This window comes from Pundamilia nyererei, unplaced genomic scaffold (genome assembly GCF_000239375.1).
Source record: "Pundamilia nyererei isolate P.nyererei 1_Seehausen unplaced genomic scaffold, PunNye1.0 scaffold00051, whole genome shotgun sequence".
Taxonomy (NCBI): Eukaryota; Metazoa; Chordata; class Actinopteri; order Cichliformes; family Cichlidae; genus Pundamilia; species Pundamilia nyererei.
The window spans coordinates 3,172,634-3,191,307 of record NW_005187452.1 but is presented as its reverse complement, the minus strand read 5'-3'; the positions used below and the strand labels follow the sequence as shown (position 1 = coordinate 3,191,307).

At 39.2% G+C, this 18,674-nt stretch overlaps 1 protein-coding gene across 1 annotated transcript in view; it reads left to right on the top strand.

Annotated features, from left to right (window-relative positions):
- Window positions 1-18,674, top strand: part of LOC102214794 (ras-specific guanine nucleotide-releasing factor 1-like) — a 29,360-nt gene that overhangs the window by 3,085 nt on the left and 7,601 nt on the right. The window contains exons 2-16 of the mRNA XM_005733380.1: window positions 3,054-3,160; window positions 5,884-6,031; window positions 6,793-6,885; window positions 8,466-8,719; window positions 8,846-8,925; window positions 9,346-9,539; window positions 9,786-9,895; window positions 10,283-10,401; window positions 10,791-10,951; window positions 11,185-11,248; window positions 11,995-12,137; window positions 12,667-12,749; window positions 13,479-13,727; window positions 17,054-17,427; window positions 17,825-17,941. Of these exons, the coding sequence (XP_005733437.1) occupies window positions 3,054-3,160; window positions 5,884-6,031; window positions 6,793-6,885; window positions 8,466-8,719; window positions 8,846-8,925; window positions 9,346-9,539; window positions 9,786-9,895; window positions 10,283-10,401; window positions 10,791-10,951; window positions 11,185-11,248; window positions 11,995-12,137; window positions 12,667-12,749; window positions 13,479-13,727; window positions 17,054-17,427; window positions 17,825-17,941 (2,296 nt within the window). The remainder of the gene's footprint in view (window positions 1-3,053; window positions 3,161-5,883; window positions 6,032-6,792; window positions 6,886-8,465; window positions 8,720-8,845; window positions 8,926-9,345; window positions 9,540-9,785; window positions 9,896-10,282; window positions 10,402-10,790; window positions 10,952-11,184; window positions 11,249-11,994; window positions 12,138-12,666; window positions 12,750-13,478; window positions 13,728-17,053; window positions 17,428-17,824; window positions 17,942-18,674) is intronic.

The window sequence follows — 18,674 nt, the reverse complement described above, 5'->3', positions numbered from 1 at the left end:
TGGGAAGAGGGGGTCAGCAAGAAAATTCAATATTGGTCATTTGTTGTTTAAAAGATAGAGACAACTAAGCCACTTTTGAGGACTTGTTTGCTTTTGTTTCGTGAACTATTCAACTTTGTTTACTGCTCGCTGTCTGTTCCCTTAAAACCGTATCAGGAGAAGAGAAATGCTCTATTCTAGGGGTGCAATATGTACTGAGTGACATCTCCGATGACAGCTGTTCATGCAGACTGCTCCAGTGAATTTATTTCAACAATGAATTAAATGAATTTGAAAGCCTTCACTTAGCATAACACAGTCTTCTGTTCCACACATGTCCCTTTGCATAATATGTGTCAGGAACATGTTCTTTCAGTTTTTTTCTAACTGGCTTCTTTTCTTAGTTTAGCAAAACTATATACATATACATTTTGAAAATGTATTCACACAAATACGTGGTCTTCTCTCAGTGTGAACAGCACACTTTGTAGTTTCCAATCAGTCATGTCTTTATGTGTCCACATGTGTAAATATTGCAGGGCTCATTCTGTGTGCATGCTACTAAGTCTATATTTGCCTCTCGGTGTACTCCTGTATACGCCTGTATTGATCCATAAACTGAGAGACTGCACAGAAAAGGTGAAATGCGGACAGGGAGACTGATCGATTCTCAAGGTGTCTGTTGGCACACAGATTTCTTTTTCACCATCCTCACTCGGGAAAAACATAAAATGACACCTAAGTCAACCAGCAGACTGCAGAGGTGGTCACAGACAATGGTGCTGTACAATCCTGATGTGGAAACTTGTTCATGTAAGGATTACAGCAGATTCCAGATTTCAGTGGTGTGTATGCATGTACTGTATGTCACCGAGTGTGTGTCAGAGCTGCAGGAGAAATGGCCAGGAGAGCACTGGATCTTATCTGTGTGTGACAGGGAGAGGGACAATACAGCGAATAGATGCCAAGCCAACTGCCACCTTGCTGGGCTACAGCGCTTTTTATAGCCCTCACTCCTCAAAAAGGCAGAAGATCTTTCTCTGCCTTCCTCTCCGTCTGGCTCTCTGTTCTCATTGTGTTCTTTGGAGTGTTCTACTTTTTAAATGTTCTTATTCCCCATTTAGAAGGCGAGTTACGTTTAAGCCCACAGTTACTATGGCAACCCCTATTTGCATCTGAAAAAGTACATTTGAAGGGGCCAACAAAATGTGCAACAACATGCTTTGGCATTGTACTCCATTTAGCAAGTACAGCAAATATGGGCTTATAAGAAATGGGAGGTGAGTTTTCTTAGGTAGTGGCGAGTGCAAATGCTGGATGGGCTATATGATTTCCTTTGGCGTTAAGAGTAATCAGCAATGGTGTACCATCAGTCTCTGTGTATACTCACTTCATTGACTTTATGATGTAATCTGAAAATATAGGTCACACATTAAATCATCTATATATAAACAACATGGCTTTGGCCAGTTTACAGTAATCGTGGTAATCCACCTGGCAATATTCAGTGGACAATATCAGTGTGAATTGGCCAATTATATAAACTGAAATAGAATCTGTGGTCCTTGTGACAGAAATGTATACTGTAACAACTAAAGTCGGAGGGTTAAAACATTATTTAACCCTCCAACGTACCCTGTGTATGGGGGCAATACCATCCTGAAGAACACCACTAACATAAGAATAGAAATATTTTATCATAGGAGGAAGGTGCTTATCCTGAGCTAGCCATCGTCCATCCATTCATCCTCACTTTTGACTGTCTATCCAACTTAGGGTTGAGTTGGAGCCTACCGCATAAGGTGAAAGGTGGAATACAACCTGGACAGGCTGCCAGTCTATCAAAGGGACACCCAGAACTAGTTCATATTGATTTTGAATAACCTTTCCATCTAAGAGGACCAAGCCATGCCACCAAAAATACTGCTTGCAATGCATAACTGAACCACCCACCAGATCTCTTTGTTTTTGGGGTCAACAGTTTGGTTTTTCCTTTAATTCATCACCCATCTAGACTGTGTTTGTGATACTGGCTATTCTTGCTATGATTTATTTATTTGAATGAGTAGCTGAATAAAAACATAAAAAAGAAGTCATTCTGTATTTTTGTGATTAAAACACGCCTTTAACATTAATCTTACATAAATATAACATTGTCTTATTTTCTGTATTCCAGATGGAATTTAGTAGCTTTGTTCACACATTATTTTAACAAGGACTTACTTACTGATTGTGCTGTCTCACTTACCAACAGATACTGTATCTTTGGCAAAAAAAAACAACCCCCCCCTGTAATGACTTGGATTTAAATATAGCCACCTAAAAGGTTTAACACAACAGCTCACAGGATGTGAGAGATGGGAAGCACATTACTGACAAAGGCCCGTTCTGCTGCTCATCAGAAAATAAGGAACATTACTCTCATTCACAAATGAATTGCTCTTGGCATTTGGGAAGGATAAATGAAAAAAATCCAATATATTGGATTTGTGGGGGTCTATTTACAATGCATCAGGGTTATATAATTTGATGTGTTTCTACTACAAATAGGTTAGCTGTACTAGTAGTGTGGTGACCACCACTCTGGTGATTTGAGGATTTTATCCAGTAAGCTTATTAGAAAACAATTGAACTGCATTCGCCATAATTACCACAACTCAACCCTATGATAATTGGTGAGAGTGTAAAAAAGGGGTGAGGACCCAGGGGTGGATGTGTCGCTAAAATGCAGCCAAACCACTCGAACAAAACAAAACAAAACATGGCGTCAGTCAAGAGGCTTCCGCCAATTCAGAGGTGAGTTGCCAGGTTACAGACAGAAGGCACAAAGGCTTTATAATGAATCTCTCAAGACTTTTCCCTCAGGATCTCTCTCTCTCTCACTCATTCACACATACAGTGCATGTATGCATGTATAAATACACCTTTAAGTAAAATACAGATCAGTGGAAGTGGCTGCTGATTACTAGTGATTAAAGGGTAGCAACATACATTTTATAGCACAATAACAGATATCCTGGTTATTACATGCTGAACAAATATCTGACTCACTCACTATGCTTTTGTTTTCCCAGTATTATTTCACTGTCACGTTCAATCATGACAACCAGAAGGCTTTGGAGCTGCGCACAGAGGACGTCAAGGACTGTGATGAGTGGGTGGCTGCCATCACGCAGGCCAGGTAGCTCTCACACATGACCTTTTACCTACAGCTGTTTAGACAAGGATGTTCTGAGGGGCGGAGATCTTGATGAGAACTGTGCTTGTAACATCTACAGTCAATAAAGATGTGAAAATTTAGGTTGGAACTTATATAGAGAGTGTATAAAAAAAGCATAAAAAGCTGTATCCTTTAAATGGCAAACAGTGGGTCACTTCTGTATCTGCAAAATGAATTCAACTTGTAGAGACATCTAGGAAAACATCCCTTTGTTCTTAATCAATTGAAAATGTTTGCACCATAACCACAATTTAGCAAACTAAGATCCCTTTTAGAGTCAGGGTGGATAAAGCATTATATGCTTTAGTGTGAGCTTACCTGACGAAGATGAAGAAAAACAGCCAGCTCAAGGATTCACAAAATGAACTCCTTAATGAATGTGCAACATCATTTTGGCTCAGTCAGTCTTTTATACCATCTATAAAGTCAGGTCCACTATAGATTACCATGTAATTCTTGAATTTACAACTTGACAAGTGGAAACTGATAGTGTTTGTACTTGCAAACATAAAAATGGTCAAGTATGTTAACTACTGATATTTGTAAAGTGTACCAGCAGATTGGTTAGGATCCTAACAACAGTCATTAGTCACGATATTTCCCTGTGTGTACCTGTAAGCTTCATGTGTGTTGTTATTATTATTATTATTATTATTATTATTATTATTATTATTATTATTATTATTATTATTATTATTATTATTATTTTGGCATGTTCAGAGGGTACATAGTAAAGACATAAGAAAGACACATGGCACTAGGAGAGCCTCTGGTTGAAATAACTAGATTTCAACCAGAGGCGGGGTTTCTTGGCCAGGTCTACATTGAAAACAATATTTTTTAATCTCAACAGACTTTTTAGTTAAATAAGGGTTAAATAAATAAAGTAAATAAAATAGAAAGAATCCTGATTTGAAATCCGTGGGAAAACTGACAGTGGTACAAAAATAAGTCCGGTGTTAAAAATTAAAGCAAAAAATTAATTTGGGCCAAAGTTGGGCAATTTTTCATAACTTTTAAATAAGATTTGACAAAGTTGAAATTACAGCTACTTTACATAATGTTGAAAATAACTGTCCCATCTGCAGCTAATCATCAGCTAATCATCAGCTTTAGTAAGGGCTGGCTAGCTATCAGGTGTAATTCACTGTGATGAATAAATAAATGACAATTTCAGTTAGTGAAAATCATGTTGACTCGAACATAGGCCTGCTTACTTCTAATACTGAACATGAAAAACTGTCTCCACTTATCACTAGCTATTAGTAACAAGTGGAGGCTGTTGGTCTGCAAACTTTTTGCATCAAAGATAGGCTTTTAACTTGGAAATCTACAGAAACCAATTTGCATTTGGAGTCAGTCTCAACTAGATTTTGGGGTTTTATTTGCAGGGATTATGGTGTTACCTACATTTTTAACATAGGTTGCTGCTTGGTTTTTATTCTATTAAGTGGGCATAGAATAGATTTTTCTCTGTATATCTGATGGAAAATGCAAGTGCTATGACTCAGTGTGCCGCAAACTATCATTTGGACCCTTTTGGGTTTGTATTGTTGTATGATTGCTTGTTAATTTGTAATGTTAAAACAACACAGCGGTCATACTATAATGAGAGTAACACATGTATGCATGTATGTTACTTATCTCCTTCTAGATGATTGGACCTTTGAATAAACATTTCCTAGGGAACTGTGAGTGCCACTTTACCAGTTTTACTGATAATTTACGACACCAATTTAAAGTATTAAGTAAATCAATAAAAACAAAGTGGTTATTAATATTGATTCTTGATTTATGGAGTCCTCACATGTCTAATGAGTGAAATGGCCACTTATGATGAGGGCACAAAGAAGGCTAATGAAAGCAAAACAATACCATCACTCTAAATGTCAACAGTTTGCAATTCAGTGACAAAAGGTCGACTGATTAGAGTCATTGAAGATTAAATTGATTAGTGCACCATCAAGGCAGCAGCACTTACTGTAACACTGTAATAGCTAGCAAGTAAATAAGACTTGTATTAAGGTATCTCAATTAAATTTTTCAGCCGTTCCTGGCATGTAAATGCCATGGGGCTTGAGTATTTCTGAATTACTCTTTATTTATGGTTAACAATCTGCATTGTTAAAGTTAGTTAAATTTGTGTTTTTCGAATTGTGGCGCAGGCCCTTGAAAGTTTAGTCAAGAGAAAAGAGGGGAAAATATGGAATTTATTTATTTACTTTTGGAGAAAATATAAAAGAGTTTACCAACCTTTATTGCATTACAACGAGACAAAAACTGTGGTATATGGGACGTTTTAGAGGTTTGCAAGTGGGGCATGTCAGAAAACATCTAAACTGAGTAAGATTTAACTAAAACACCTGCCAAACATTTTTTTTGACAGGACATTTTCAAGGCCAGGTTTAGGCAAGCTGAACATAATTGACTGTATTGAATATAGGCCTTAAATAACATGCACGTGAACAGTTTAATTATTGCTCACACAAAAGCATCCAACATATGGAGTGCTATCCCATCAAGTATTTAAAGACCTGGTTGTGTAAGTAAATCCTGCACTTTCTGAGCATTTAAGGTCCGTGTTCCAAACATATGCTGATCAGAGGTCTGTCTTTGATTTGATAAAGCTATGGAGAGCCCCTGAAACATGCGTTAATGAGGTCTTTGCGTGTGTGTCTGTATAGTTACAGGAACCTGGCTACAGAGCATGAGACCCTCATGCAGAAGTATCTTCATCTACTCCAAATAGTGGAGACGGAGAAAACGGTTGCCAAGCAACTTCGACAACAGATAGAGGATGGGGAAATCGAGGTAGAGCGACTGAAATCAGAGGTAACTTGCCTTGTAATTTCATGCTAGTAACACAGTACCTGTATATGTGTGATGTGTGTTTACTGGATAGCATACAGAGAGAAGCGATCAAAAACAGGCAGGCTGAGAGGATAAAGTGAGAATGTGGTCACAGGACAAAGGTCATGACCCAGATTCCAAACCACAATGTTCTGAGTTCATGATGAGCTTTGTAGCTTGCAGTGCCCCTGGGATGTCCTTGTTAGAGACTCTGTAATGCTGTTGAGTGTTTTGTATCCTAATTATTCAGTCTAAACTAAATCTAATGCACCTCTCTTTAATGTGCTAATGGCTAGCTTCAGCTGAACCAAATGTTTTCAATATGCATGAATCGGCTTTTGTTGCACATGATACTGGAGTCTGTGGCTGAAAAACATGATCTACTATCTCACTTTTCACAGCTAAAGAGTGTTCTAGTAATGGTGTTTGTGTTATTTTGTTTAATTTCAGTCTTTTATCAGAAGTTTTGTATTCACATGCTGTGTATAATGGAAGCAAATGCAACAGATTTGAATGAAATACAAAACTGGTATTTTGATGTGTCTGGTGCAGTTTCTGTGTTTATAATTTCTTTGAGCCAGCTAATGGATAGCTGGACAAAAAGTAATTCAAGAACATGAACTGAGATATTAACAACCATAGTGAAACATATTTCGGAATAAGAGATGATCATGAGTAGAGTTTATCTGGCCACATATTATTTTCCTCTTACTGAGTCCTGTACTGGTTATGATGAATTTCAGATTGCTGGACTTCTGAAGGACAATGAGAAGATCCAGTCAAATCCAGAGGTGCCCCCCAGTGAGGATGATACAGAGATCAAGAAGATCAAAAAGGTGATCTGTATCAGTATTGCACAGTTTTAAAGGGTAAAGCCTGACTTACCTTTTTTAATCAAGAAAACCTAAATTAATGCAAAGATGCTAAAGGTAAAGCACTGATGATCTTTTCCAGTAGGGATGTTGTTCATTTCTGAAACAGATTTTTGACATCTTTGGGTACCTGCAGTTTTTAAAAACAAATCCTAATAAATTCAGGGAAGCTCACACTTGATCACGCTAGATCACTGCAGTCATCAGCTTCTTTTGTCCTCAGTTCTACTGAGGAGCTGCCTGATCTGAATTAAGGCTGGAGAGCTTGGAAAGCTTTGAAATGTTAGTTACTGTACAGCTGGAAAAGATGATGACTAATAGTCAGTTGAACATAGTTTGCATAGAAAATGTTGACTTGTCTGGTAATATTTGCTATTTCCTATTTCCTAAGTGGTAGAGAAACCGTGAAACTTGTGATGCAAACTCAAGATGGACATTGTTCACCTTCAAAGTAATAGTTCCATCATGTAATATATGTTGGTTGCATTGTAAGGCATAACTTTTACTTTGAAAGTAAATGTTCTGCATTTCTGGTTTACAGTACACTTTTCAGAGTTTCAGTGCCACTTGGTGAACAGATGGGACGTGTTTGTGGGCAAGTTGGCATCTTCCATGTAAACTATGTGTAACTGCACAAATCTGCTAGGAACCAAATCAATCATAAAGATTTATTTGGTGCTCCAATCTGTTTGCGACTGATTTCACCTCCAGCCTCAAGCAAACATTTACCACCCAGTTGGGGAATAAACATTCTACCTCACTTACCAGTCTATAGATGTGAACCATATTTCTATTTTTTCTTCTTTTTTCACTCCTCTTACACTTTGAGTGTATGCATACCACTTTTGACAGAAGTGAGTCGAGTCAGGTGGGGTACTCTGAGGGGGGTCAGGTCTCTCCTACTGTCAGTGCAGACTTTGCACATTGCCACTGGCATAGTTCCCTGCCTTTCCTGGTGGAAAGCAACGCCTTTGACTGAGGCATTATTTAATTTGAACTTACCTAATAAATGGACATGTCTAAACTTGCCTTGACTCATGTTTGCTCAGTTTGGGGCAGCACTTACACGATATAAACTATATATAGATATAAAGATATATATATATATATATGTGTAAATTATAAGATCATTATTTTGTGTCTTAATGGAAGACTAATTATCAAATATTTTAGCATTTTGTAAGTTTGGTACAGTTTTTGGCACCTTTTGGTCTCTACTAAATATAAAATCGTTTATCTGGCTTTTAATCACAAAAAATGTTTAAGCATCTTTAACGGCAAATTATTAGATCCACTTTTCTGTCTATTTTTTGTGCTGATAGTGTCGTCAGTGTAACAGCTATGAGCAGAAACACGACATCACACACATTTGATTCACTGCGTAACTCAAGGTGCTTTATATTATAAGATAAAGACTATAATAATACAGAGAAAACCCTATAAAAAAATCCACGGAAGTCATGGAAATCCATTAAAACTCAAATCTCCAAAATTATAAAAAATTTTGTTTTTTTTTCAATGTTTGATAAATGTTTTTGTCACAGGTCCAAAGTTTCCTGCGAGGATGGATTTGCCGCAGGAAGTGGAAAACTATCATCCAAGACTACATTCGCTCGCCCCACGCTGAAAGCATGAGAAAGAGGAACCAGGTGGTGTTCAGCATGCTGGAAGCCGAAGCCGAATACGTCCAGCAACTCCACATCCTGGTCAACAACTTCCTGCGGCCACTCCGAATGGCCGCCAGCTCCAAGAAACCGCCCATCACCCACGATGATGTCAGCAGCATCTTCCTTAACAGGTGGCTGGTGGTCATGCTGTTTGTGAGAGTGGTGTGACTCGGCATGGCGGGAGCTGCCAACATTTTTGGACAGCAGAAGGAGAAACAATAGCTCATGACTGCCATTTTGCTTATTTGTTTCATTAGTGAGACCATCATGTTCCTCCATCAGATCTTCTACCAGGGCCTGAAGGCCAGGATAGCCAGCTGGCCAACACTGGTGCTAGGTAAGAGGCACAGAATAATAAGTTAATTTTTCTAAATTGCAACTAAGAAAAATAATTTCATTTGGTTAAATGTATACATTTTTTCACATACAACAGAGATTTCTTACAACACAACACAATGAAAGTGTTTTCATCATTGAGAAGCACTGTCAGTTTTACACACATAGTTGAAATCATACCATAAAGATATGAATTCAACTAAAAACAATGAATCTACGCAGGTACAACTCCCTTCCTTCCTTGCAAAAAATAATAATGATTTATTGTCTGTCAGGTAGGCGACTGAGGGTGAGAGTATAAAAAACATTTTTTGAACATATACAGATACCGAGCACATGACTTCTCCTTCAATGGTACTTTGTGTCTGCACTGATTCTTCCGATTTTTATGGTTTATGGAATTTTTTGTCTCTTTTTTTAGCTGACCTGTTTGACATTTTACTGCCAATGCTAAACATCTACCAAGAGTTTGTGAGGAACCACCAGTACAGCTTGCAGATTTTGGCTCACTGCAAACAGAACCGTGACTTCGACAAGCTGCTGAAGCAGTACGAGGCCAAGCCTGACTGTGAGGAGAGGACGCTGGAGACCTTCCTCACTTACCCCATGTTTCAGGTAAAATTACAATGTGGATGACTTCACTATTACACATTACTACACATATTATGATTCGGTGATGTATATATATTGACTGTATGCTAAAGTTAAAATTCACATAAAATACACGAGGCATTAGTGCTGCAACACACCGTGGTGAAATAGTTTAAAATGCAGTAATGTTTTAAATTTGGACTGAAAAGATACATGTAACACAAAATAAAACATTTTCAGTCAAACTCATTTAAAGCGCATCTCTTTCAGATTCCTCGTTACATCCTGACTCTTCATGAGTTGCTTGCTCACACTCCCCATGAGCATGTGGAGAGAAACAGTCTGGACTATGCCAAATCAAAACTGGAGGAGCTTTCCAGGTAGAACCATCAATGTAGCTCGACAACACAAACATACTCAGTGAGATCTTTGTCTGATGTAAATCAGAAACTAGTAACCCTGAATTAGTACCTGTATTTTAATATATCTTGTACTTGGCATAAGGATACAGAACACAGAGCTATAATAGCCAGTGACTCATCCAATCGACGCAAAGTACCAAAAATATAACACAGTCAGACACAGACACAGTGTCTATCATTTCTAACAGTTTTAATTGATTTTGTGGTCACTGTTCTCATTTCACGTAATAGAACAGTGGAGCAAATTCACTATAAGAGTTGATGAACTCTATAGAAACAATAAGAAAAAACATATGGCTTTAATTAAGAAGTACCTGAAATCATTAGTATTTGTTGTCCTTTCAGAATCATGCATGATGAGGTAAGCGAGACGGAGAACATCAGGAAGAATCTAGCCATTGAACGAATGATTGTGGAAGGTTGTGAAGTGCTTCTTGATACCAGCCAGACCTTTGTTAGACAAGGTAAAGAAAACGTTTTCTTGTGTTGTTCTTATATGACAAGGTTTGCAGTTATGGTCAACAAATAAAAACAAACTTGAAACTGAGTTTTTATCGTGCAAAAAAAACCAAAAAAACTCACTAAGTGTAGAAGTTGCTGGTGTATTCAAGCATGGGTGTTTCTTTTATTAATTTAGGGTGCTAATGAAATCCTTGATGAAATGATGACACAAATAACACTTTTTTTGCACCAAAATGTATGGACATTGGGTTTTTTTGGATTTTCTTTTTAAATTTAAATTATGTAGTTTATTTTTTCTTCTTGTATGGCCAGTTTTCAGATTACGAAGGAAAAGAGAGCAAATTCAAAATTTGCTTATATGTTTTTCTTGCACACGTGTTTGTGTTCATAGGTTCTCTGATCCAGGTGCCAATGAGCGAGAAAGGGAAGATCACACGAGGCCGGCTTGGCTCTTTGTCTCTGAAGAAGGAAGGAGAGAGACAGTGTTTCCTCTTCTCCAAACATCTTATCATCTGCACCCGAGGCTCCGGAGGAAAACTTCACATCACTAAAGTACGGCAGGATTGACCTAAAGTAGGCCAAGTAGTAGAAAAACAGTAAAAATTCATTCTACATGAGTGTAGGGTGCAGTTATAAAACACTTCACCTATTTTGTTTATAAATGTATAATCAGTGTTATACTGTTATACTGTTAAGTAATTTATCCTTAAAGGATGGGCTTGATGATGATCTGTTAGCTGGCAGCATGGTGAATGTGACCCTGTGACCTTTCATGCCTCTTACAGAATGGAGTGGTGTCTCTCATAGACTGCACTCTGATTGAGGAGCCGGAGGGGACTGATGATGAGTGTGAGTTATTATGTGTAGTGGATTCAAATGTTTCCTTAATAAATACATACATCTAGAAGCTGCAGAGTGTTTACTGTATGAAGAGCTTGAAAAATGAAGTGATGCCACTTTTCTATTTGGCATCGTCATACAGGCGTAACAATCTAACAAACGGGGGGCTGTAACAGTTAGTGAATCACCCTAAAAGCGGACGAAGAATGTTTTCCACTTTACCAACTAAATTTTCACAGTTACAAACCAGAATGTGGTGTTTGTGGGGTGTGGCTGGATTAAATGCTCTGCATATAAAACACATTATCTCTACAGAAAGTGTTTTTGCATGATTTCCACCCTTTCCTCTTCACCCCCACATTACTTGAGGTGTCAGAATTTTTTTTAAATTTACTGCTATTAAAGTTAGCCAAAACAATTACTCACAATTGTTGATTGACTGATATTTGTTCCAAATCAAGGTAATAACCCCAATGAATAAAGCAAAGATTATTCCATTATTGTGCTTTGCTCAGTATTTGCAAAATCAAACATTACCGCTGCGTTGCTGTATTACAAGGTTAATTATTGACTTTGCTGTGGAAAGATTTAGGAATATAAAATCAATATAAAATATAAGCATAACGTATGCAGAAAAATAATGTGAACAAACTGAAACAAAAATAAATAAAACAGTAGCTGATCTATTCTAAAGTGCAGCATATTGTTTTCTTTCCTATTTAGAATTTTTATTTTATTTTATTTTTGCCTTTCAGCCAAAGGGGAGCGCAGTGGTCAGGACACAGAACACCTGGACTTTAAATTGATGGTGGAACCCAAAGACGTCCAGCCTTACACCGTGATCCTTGTGGCTTCTTCCCGACTGGAGAAGTCAGCGTGGACAAGTGATATCAGTCAGGTATGTCTCGCCGCTTATGTTAAGACATTTGATTTCACGTTTTTTTGTTGCTGCAGCTTTAAAAAAACACTTCTCAAACTCTGTAAATCTACAGATTTTGTCAGTCATCTCGTAATGAAGTGGTAATCGAATGATAAATAATCTCAATATACAAATTCGATTGGGAATGGGCAAGATTTTAGTTGCTGTTTTAAGCTTCTGTAATTGAAGATGTATTGGCCAATAAAATTTTGATCAAGTGCAAGTAAACAGTTTGTGTGTGGAAAGAAAATAGAGAGAACACCAGTGCAGTGATCAGTGCAAAGAATAGGAAGTCTTGAACTGGATGTCTGTTATACATTACCTGGCTACACGAGTAGCCTCCAGAGACTTTGTCAGGGGACATACGGAGCATGAATCACGCAAAGAGACCAAACTTACTGAAGCTACACACATGATCTGATAAATGTTGGAGCCTGGAGCATTCATATGTTTATAAACATGCTCGTCTTCTTGCACTGTTATGCTCACTGTGCTTTCTGCCTTACAGTGCATTGACAACATCCGCTGCAATGGCCTGATGATGAATGCCTTTGAGGAAAACAGCAAAGTCTCTGTGCCACAGATGATCAAGTGAGACTTGGACACACTGTAGCAATAGTAAAGCACATACAAAGTATGTTCAAAAGGCTGCATAAAAATCTCAGATGCTTGCACATGCACATAGTTTGCACATGCTCATACTTACAGGCTCATAATGTAGCCTAATGCTAACATTAGCCCTAAAAATGTATAGGGCTTCTGTGTTAATATTCACACAGTAGAAAACTGACTTCAAACATGACTAAAAATGGTAAGTATAAAAAAGTGAGCTTTGTTTATAAAGCTGATCAGTCCAGAAACGCCACCTAAAGATGAGCAAAAATCTAACATTCACAGGCTGCAAACGTAGGAACAGAGATGAGGAACACAGAAAACTCATGGGAGGAAAACATGGAGTACAACAGACAACTGGACAAAGACAGTCACACTATTTATACACTGGAGACTAATTGGAAATCGGAAATAGAGGAATGAGACATGGTAAAACGCAATTAAGACATTGAGACAGAGAGGAAGTAAAACCCAGAACGTCACACCAGAGAAAACAAACTCAAAGAAAAACAGGAAACAATCTTATAGTCAACTACCTAACACAGATCAAGAAGAACACAGAGCCAAACATGAGAAATAATGAACTTAATGCACGAACTGAAAGAAGATATAGGCCAAGAATTCATGGCCACTAAATGGCATTTAATTGCAGTAACTGGAGCTACATCTCTATATAACTTTATTAACCTCACTTTTAATCCAATACAGGTCAGACACCAGTTTGTACTGTGATGATGTCGACATTCGCTTCAGCAAGATGATGAACTCCTGCAAGGTGCTGCAGATCCGCTATGCCAGTGTGGAGCGCTTGTTGGAGAGGCTGACCGACCTGCGCTTCCTCTCCATCGACTTCCTGAACACTTTCCTCCACTCTTACCGTGTCTTCACCAGTGCTGATGTAGTACTGGACAAGCTCATTACCATCTACAAGAAGCCCATCAGTGCCATCCCTGCACGGTAAGTGAAATGATTCCAGGAGGTTTAATGAGGGATTTTATGAGCTCCCTGGTATAAACATTTTCACACTAACTGCATTTTAGTTGCTGGCCAAAACCTTATTTCATCAGTTTTGAGCTTTTAATGCCAACCTTTTTATACCAAGTTGCATTTCCGATATTTCTTAATTTGCACTGAAGTACAACCCCAATTCCAAACATATTTTAGTCAGAGTAGAACATAGAACACATATCAGATGTTTAAACTGAGATATTTAACTATTTCATGATAAACAATGGTTCATTTTGAATTTGATAGGAGTAATACCTCTCAAAAAACGGGGTCACTGGCCATCTTTATCACTGTGTAGCATCCCCTCTCCTTTTAACAACAGTTGGATGAACATTTTGCCTCTTTAAGGCATCTTGACTTTGTGTATCTCAAGAGTACATACTATCATCAAAAGATTCAGAGAATCTGCAGAAATTGCTGTGTGAATGGGATGAGGCTGGAAATCCATATTGGATACCCATGATCTCAGGAGACACTACCCTGAAAACAGGTGTAATTCTGTCATGCTCAAGAAGTTTCAGTGAACACAATTCACCATGCCAGCCATAAATCCAGGTTAAAGCTCTGTTAGGCAAAAAATAAGCGATATGCGAACATGATCCATAAATTCTGTTGTCTTCTCAGAGCCAAAGCACATTTAAAATAGACTGAAACAAAGTTGAAAAGTGTTGTCTGTGAAGGTTCTCAGTCATCCAGGTCATCGTACGGTAGTCTAAGGAGCTTGGAAAGAAAAGCGTCTGGACTTCTTTAAGTTGCTTGAAGACGTTTCACCTCTCATCCGAGAAGCTTCTTCAGTTCTAAGAGTCAAATGGTGGAGAGTCCCAGATTTAAACCCAGTGGGAGTTTCCCCCCAAAGAGGGACAAAGGACACCCTGATGATCCTCTACCTAATCACATGAGCCAAGGTGTGAAAATGGGTGTGGGTCACAATCACGCAGGGTTTCGGGTGAGCTCATTGTGAAACCTGGCCCCACCTTATCATGTGATCTCCTGAGGTCAGATGGCCCAGGGTGTGAATGGGCGTTAAGGTGTCTGGGAAGGGATCTCAAAACTGGATTATAGATGGCAGACAGTTGGTGTCGTAAGCCACCGCCTCTGTTCAAAGATGGTCGCTCACAGTGGACATAGATGGCTTCTTTCACTCCTCTTTAAAACCATCTGTCCTCTTTGTCCAAAATGTGAACATTGGCGTCCTCAAAAGAGTGACCTTGAAAAGTGTTCTGTGCTCAGTAAAATCACAATTTGGAATTATTTTTTAAAAACATGGATGCTAAGTCCTAGAGGGACCCTTGCCTAGTGGTATTGGCAGCATACATCTGTAAAGTCACCATCAGTGCTGAAAAGTATAAATGCAGCTAGCAAACGTTACAGCTCAGCCCAGCGAGACGCTGTTACATGTTTACATGTTTACTGTTACAAGCATGAGCCTCTCAGCATTGGTAAATGCATACTTCCTTCATCATCAGTACATGACACAGATCAGTCTCATTAACATTCTTTTGTTCTCATTTCCTTGGAACGAGAAATTTCTACTGAAATTTTCAGATGTTGTTTTTGGTGCTTAGAGCAACACAAAGCGAGCTCCATTTTCTTCCATTATATTCAAGAGAAGGAAAACATCTCTACAGATAACGAACCGGGTAACTCACACCAAAACACTCTAGCTGGATACTTACTTTACTTTATTTTACTGGTTTGATTAATTCGACTTTTGTGTAGCAGAAACTGTGATTAGGTTGTTTCTAAGTAAGACATTCACATGAGTTGTGTCTATGTTCTTGTTTCTCCACATTCACTGTTAGCATTTAAGTGGGCAGCTTACTTAGCAGGGTAAAAGGGCCTTTTACATTAAACCCTTAGGAGAACCTCACTGCAAGGGCGATCCCTGTCACAAATGCAAAAAATGAACAAAGTTCGACATTTCCAGACATTTTTTTTTCGCGAGAATGCAGCAACAGTGCAGTAATGGTGCAGTGAAGAGACGGGACTTCCCCAGTGTCAGAATTAGTCTCTCACGTGGAGTGCCTGTAAGTCGCCCATCATATCCTGCCCAGGTGAGAAGGGACTGGGGAGGAGGCAAGCAAGAGGTCACACCAAGACTTCTTTTGACCGCCATCACAGTTAATTGAGTCCTGCGTCCACCCACCTCCTCCTGACTCCTCCTCTTCTTTCTCCTGCCCTTTTTTTCCACATTCTTTCACTTTTATCTTTCTTTCCAGAAGTCTGACCATCCCTCTCTTCGCTGCGCTGTCACCATAGCAACCCTTTACTCTGCTGCAGGACCCCACCCTCTCGTTCTCTCCTTGTCTTCTCCCTCCCTCTCTCCCTTTCTCCCATCATCTGCAGCGGCTCTACGGTATTAAATATTGATGGTGGTGTTTTGCACCCAGACCCTACTCTCCTCGTCCTTCTTCCTTTTTGTCACACTCCTCTCTAATCTCTTACTTAAATATCTTCTCTTGTTTTTCTTCTGTCCTGCTTTACTTGCTTTCCTCTCTTGAATCTCGACTCTGCCTTATGCCTTTATTTTCTTCTGCCCCTCTCCTGTCTTAGTGCTCCCAGCCTTCATCATTCCAATCTATGCTCCTTGCTCATCTCTTTAAATTACTGCTTTTATTTTTCTTATAATTTTAGGCAAGGAGACACAACATGGCTGCAGCTAACACCATACAGGGCTGGAGGCTTCCCATTCGCCCACTCTCAGCCACCAGCCTTTGCTGTGGTGGAATCCATATCCACTATGTTGCTCGACTCGCCCCCTCCCTCTCTGTATCTCTGTTTTTGCCACTGCTATTTTTTTTTTTTTTTTTGCGGTGTACCTCTATCTCTTTCTCCAACTTTCCCCACTATCTGGCTTTCTCTCTCTCTCCATGCCTCTGTGGGCCTCCCCTGGGCTGGTTGCTGTTGGCAGCACCCGTGCCTCCCACACTGTCACTTGACATGCTATTTATAGGCCTTCAGAGGGGGTGGCTCTCAGTGCAAGGAGGATGCTGTCTTAAACAATGTAGCTTAAATAAAAGAGTCAGGAGCTCCCAAAGAGCCTTCTGGTTAACGCGTTCCCTTACTGCTTCTGTGTACAGACACGGAGTGCACCATGCATTCCCCCCTTATTAACATTTCTCCTCTTTCCTATAGTTCCTAGTCAGATTGTGGGAATTTTCCCCTCCACCAATTCAAAAAAGTTACTCTTTAGCTGTGAAAAATGTTCTTTTTACCCCTCATTTTTCACACGTGCCTCCTTTTTCTCTTCTCTTTCACCCTTTCCTCTCCTGTAGCTCTTTGGAGCTTTTCTTTGCCAGCAGTCAGAACAGTAAACTCCTCTACGGTGAGCCACCCACATCGCCACGTGCCAGCCGCAAGTTCTCCTCTCCTCCTCCACTCTCCATCACCAAGTCATCCTCTCCCAACCGCCGCCGCAAACTTTCACTCAACATCCCCATCATCACGGGTGGCAAAGCCCTGGACTTGGCTGCACTCAGCTGTTCTCCCAATGGCTATGCAAGCATGCACTCCACCATGTCACCCTTCAGTAAGACCACCCTCGACATCAACAAGCTCTACATCTCTAGCACCATGGCCAGCAAAATCCCTGATGAGGGAGAATCCAAAGCTGAAGGCAAAGCTGAAGAGTCTGTTGCCAACAAGCAAGGTCAGAGCCTCTGTCCAAGGGAGTATTGTTGAAATAATTAAAAAAAAAAAAAGCCTATTTAAAACCTTATCCTTTGTGACATAACAGTAAAAGATCAGCCAAGTTTTGTAAAACTTAAAGGGACAGTTTACCCCATATCACCTGTGATTCATTTTTGTATTTATTTTTTTGTCAAATGTTGATGTTCTTTTGGCACTTAGGGCACCACAAAAAAAGATGCAACTGGTCCCATTATATTTAAAAGAGTGCAAACATCTGTATGAGCAGTATCTCCTAATAAACTCCAGCCTAAACAAAGTCTATTTTGGGGTGAACTGCTTCCTATGACTGTAAATTTCTAGCAGTCTTCTTCTGTGTTGCTTTTTTTTCCCAATGGTGAGTTACTCTGTCTGTTCAGATCTGTCTGTAAGAGAGGAGTGCGATGAAGACCCAAGTCAGAGTGACGACGCAGAAGCAGAAATGTCTCCTCCTAAGTCACCATCAACGCCCAAGAACGTCAAGGCAAAAAACTCTGGTAGAGTAATTTAATTGTGTTGCAAATCTTGCTGAAGCTGTTTAAGCTTGCATGTCCGAGGCTTGTTGAAGAGTGTCTGGTGATCTACTTTTATATTCACACCCACCAGTTAAAAAGACAAATGAGCTGGCAAGATTGTACGAGCTGGCAAATTTGAGCAGTTTACTGGATAGTGTTACTGACAGTGGAGTGTCTTGGCAAAAAAAGGGATAAAATAAAATCAATAATAATGCATAATGTCAGTAGAAAAAAAAATCCACAGGCCTACTGTTCATATGCTTCATCCTCCATAAAATGTACAAAAATGAAATCAAAGGAGGATTTGCCTAGTGTAATTGCACTGGAGACATAGTAGAAGTAATACAGGCCAGGTTTCAGATTAGACGTTATATTTCCTGACTTTTTAAGAGTCAGGAGGGCTAAAAATGGAAATGCACTTCATTTCTAACATGTAAAAGTTTTGACTCTTGTATTTTCATCAGAAGAAAAACAAAGCTATTGCCAGAAGCTGGTTGGCTTAGCTGAGACAGTGCGTAAACTTAACATTAATCTTCTTTTTGTAATCTTTGCAAAAAAGAGTTACATGCCTGCCAAGAAATAGCCAAACACAAGAACGTGAGAAGATGTTATCAATTCATGAATTTTGAAACAACACTTAGGCAGGTTTTTGTTGTTTCTATGCCTGTACTCATTCTGCAATGAACTAAAAGTCACTGGCTGTAGCTTCAAAATT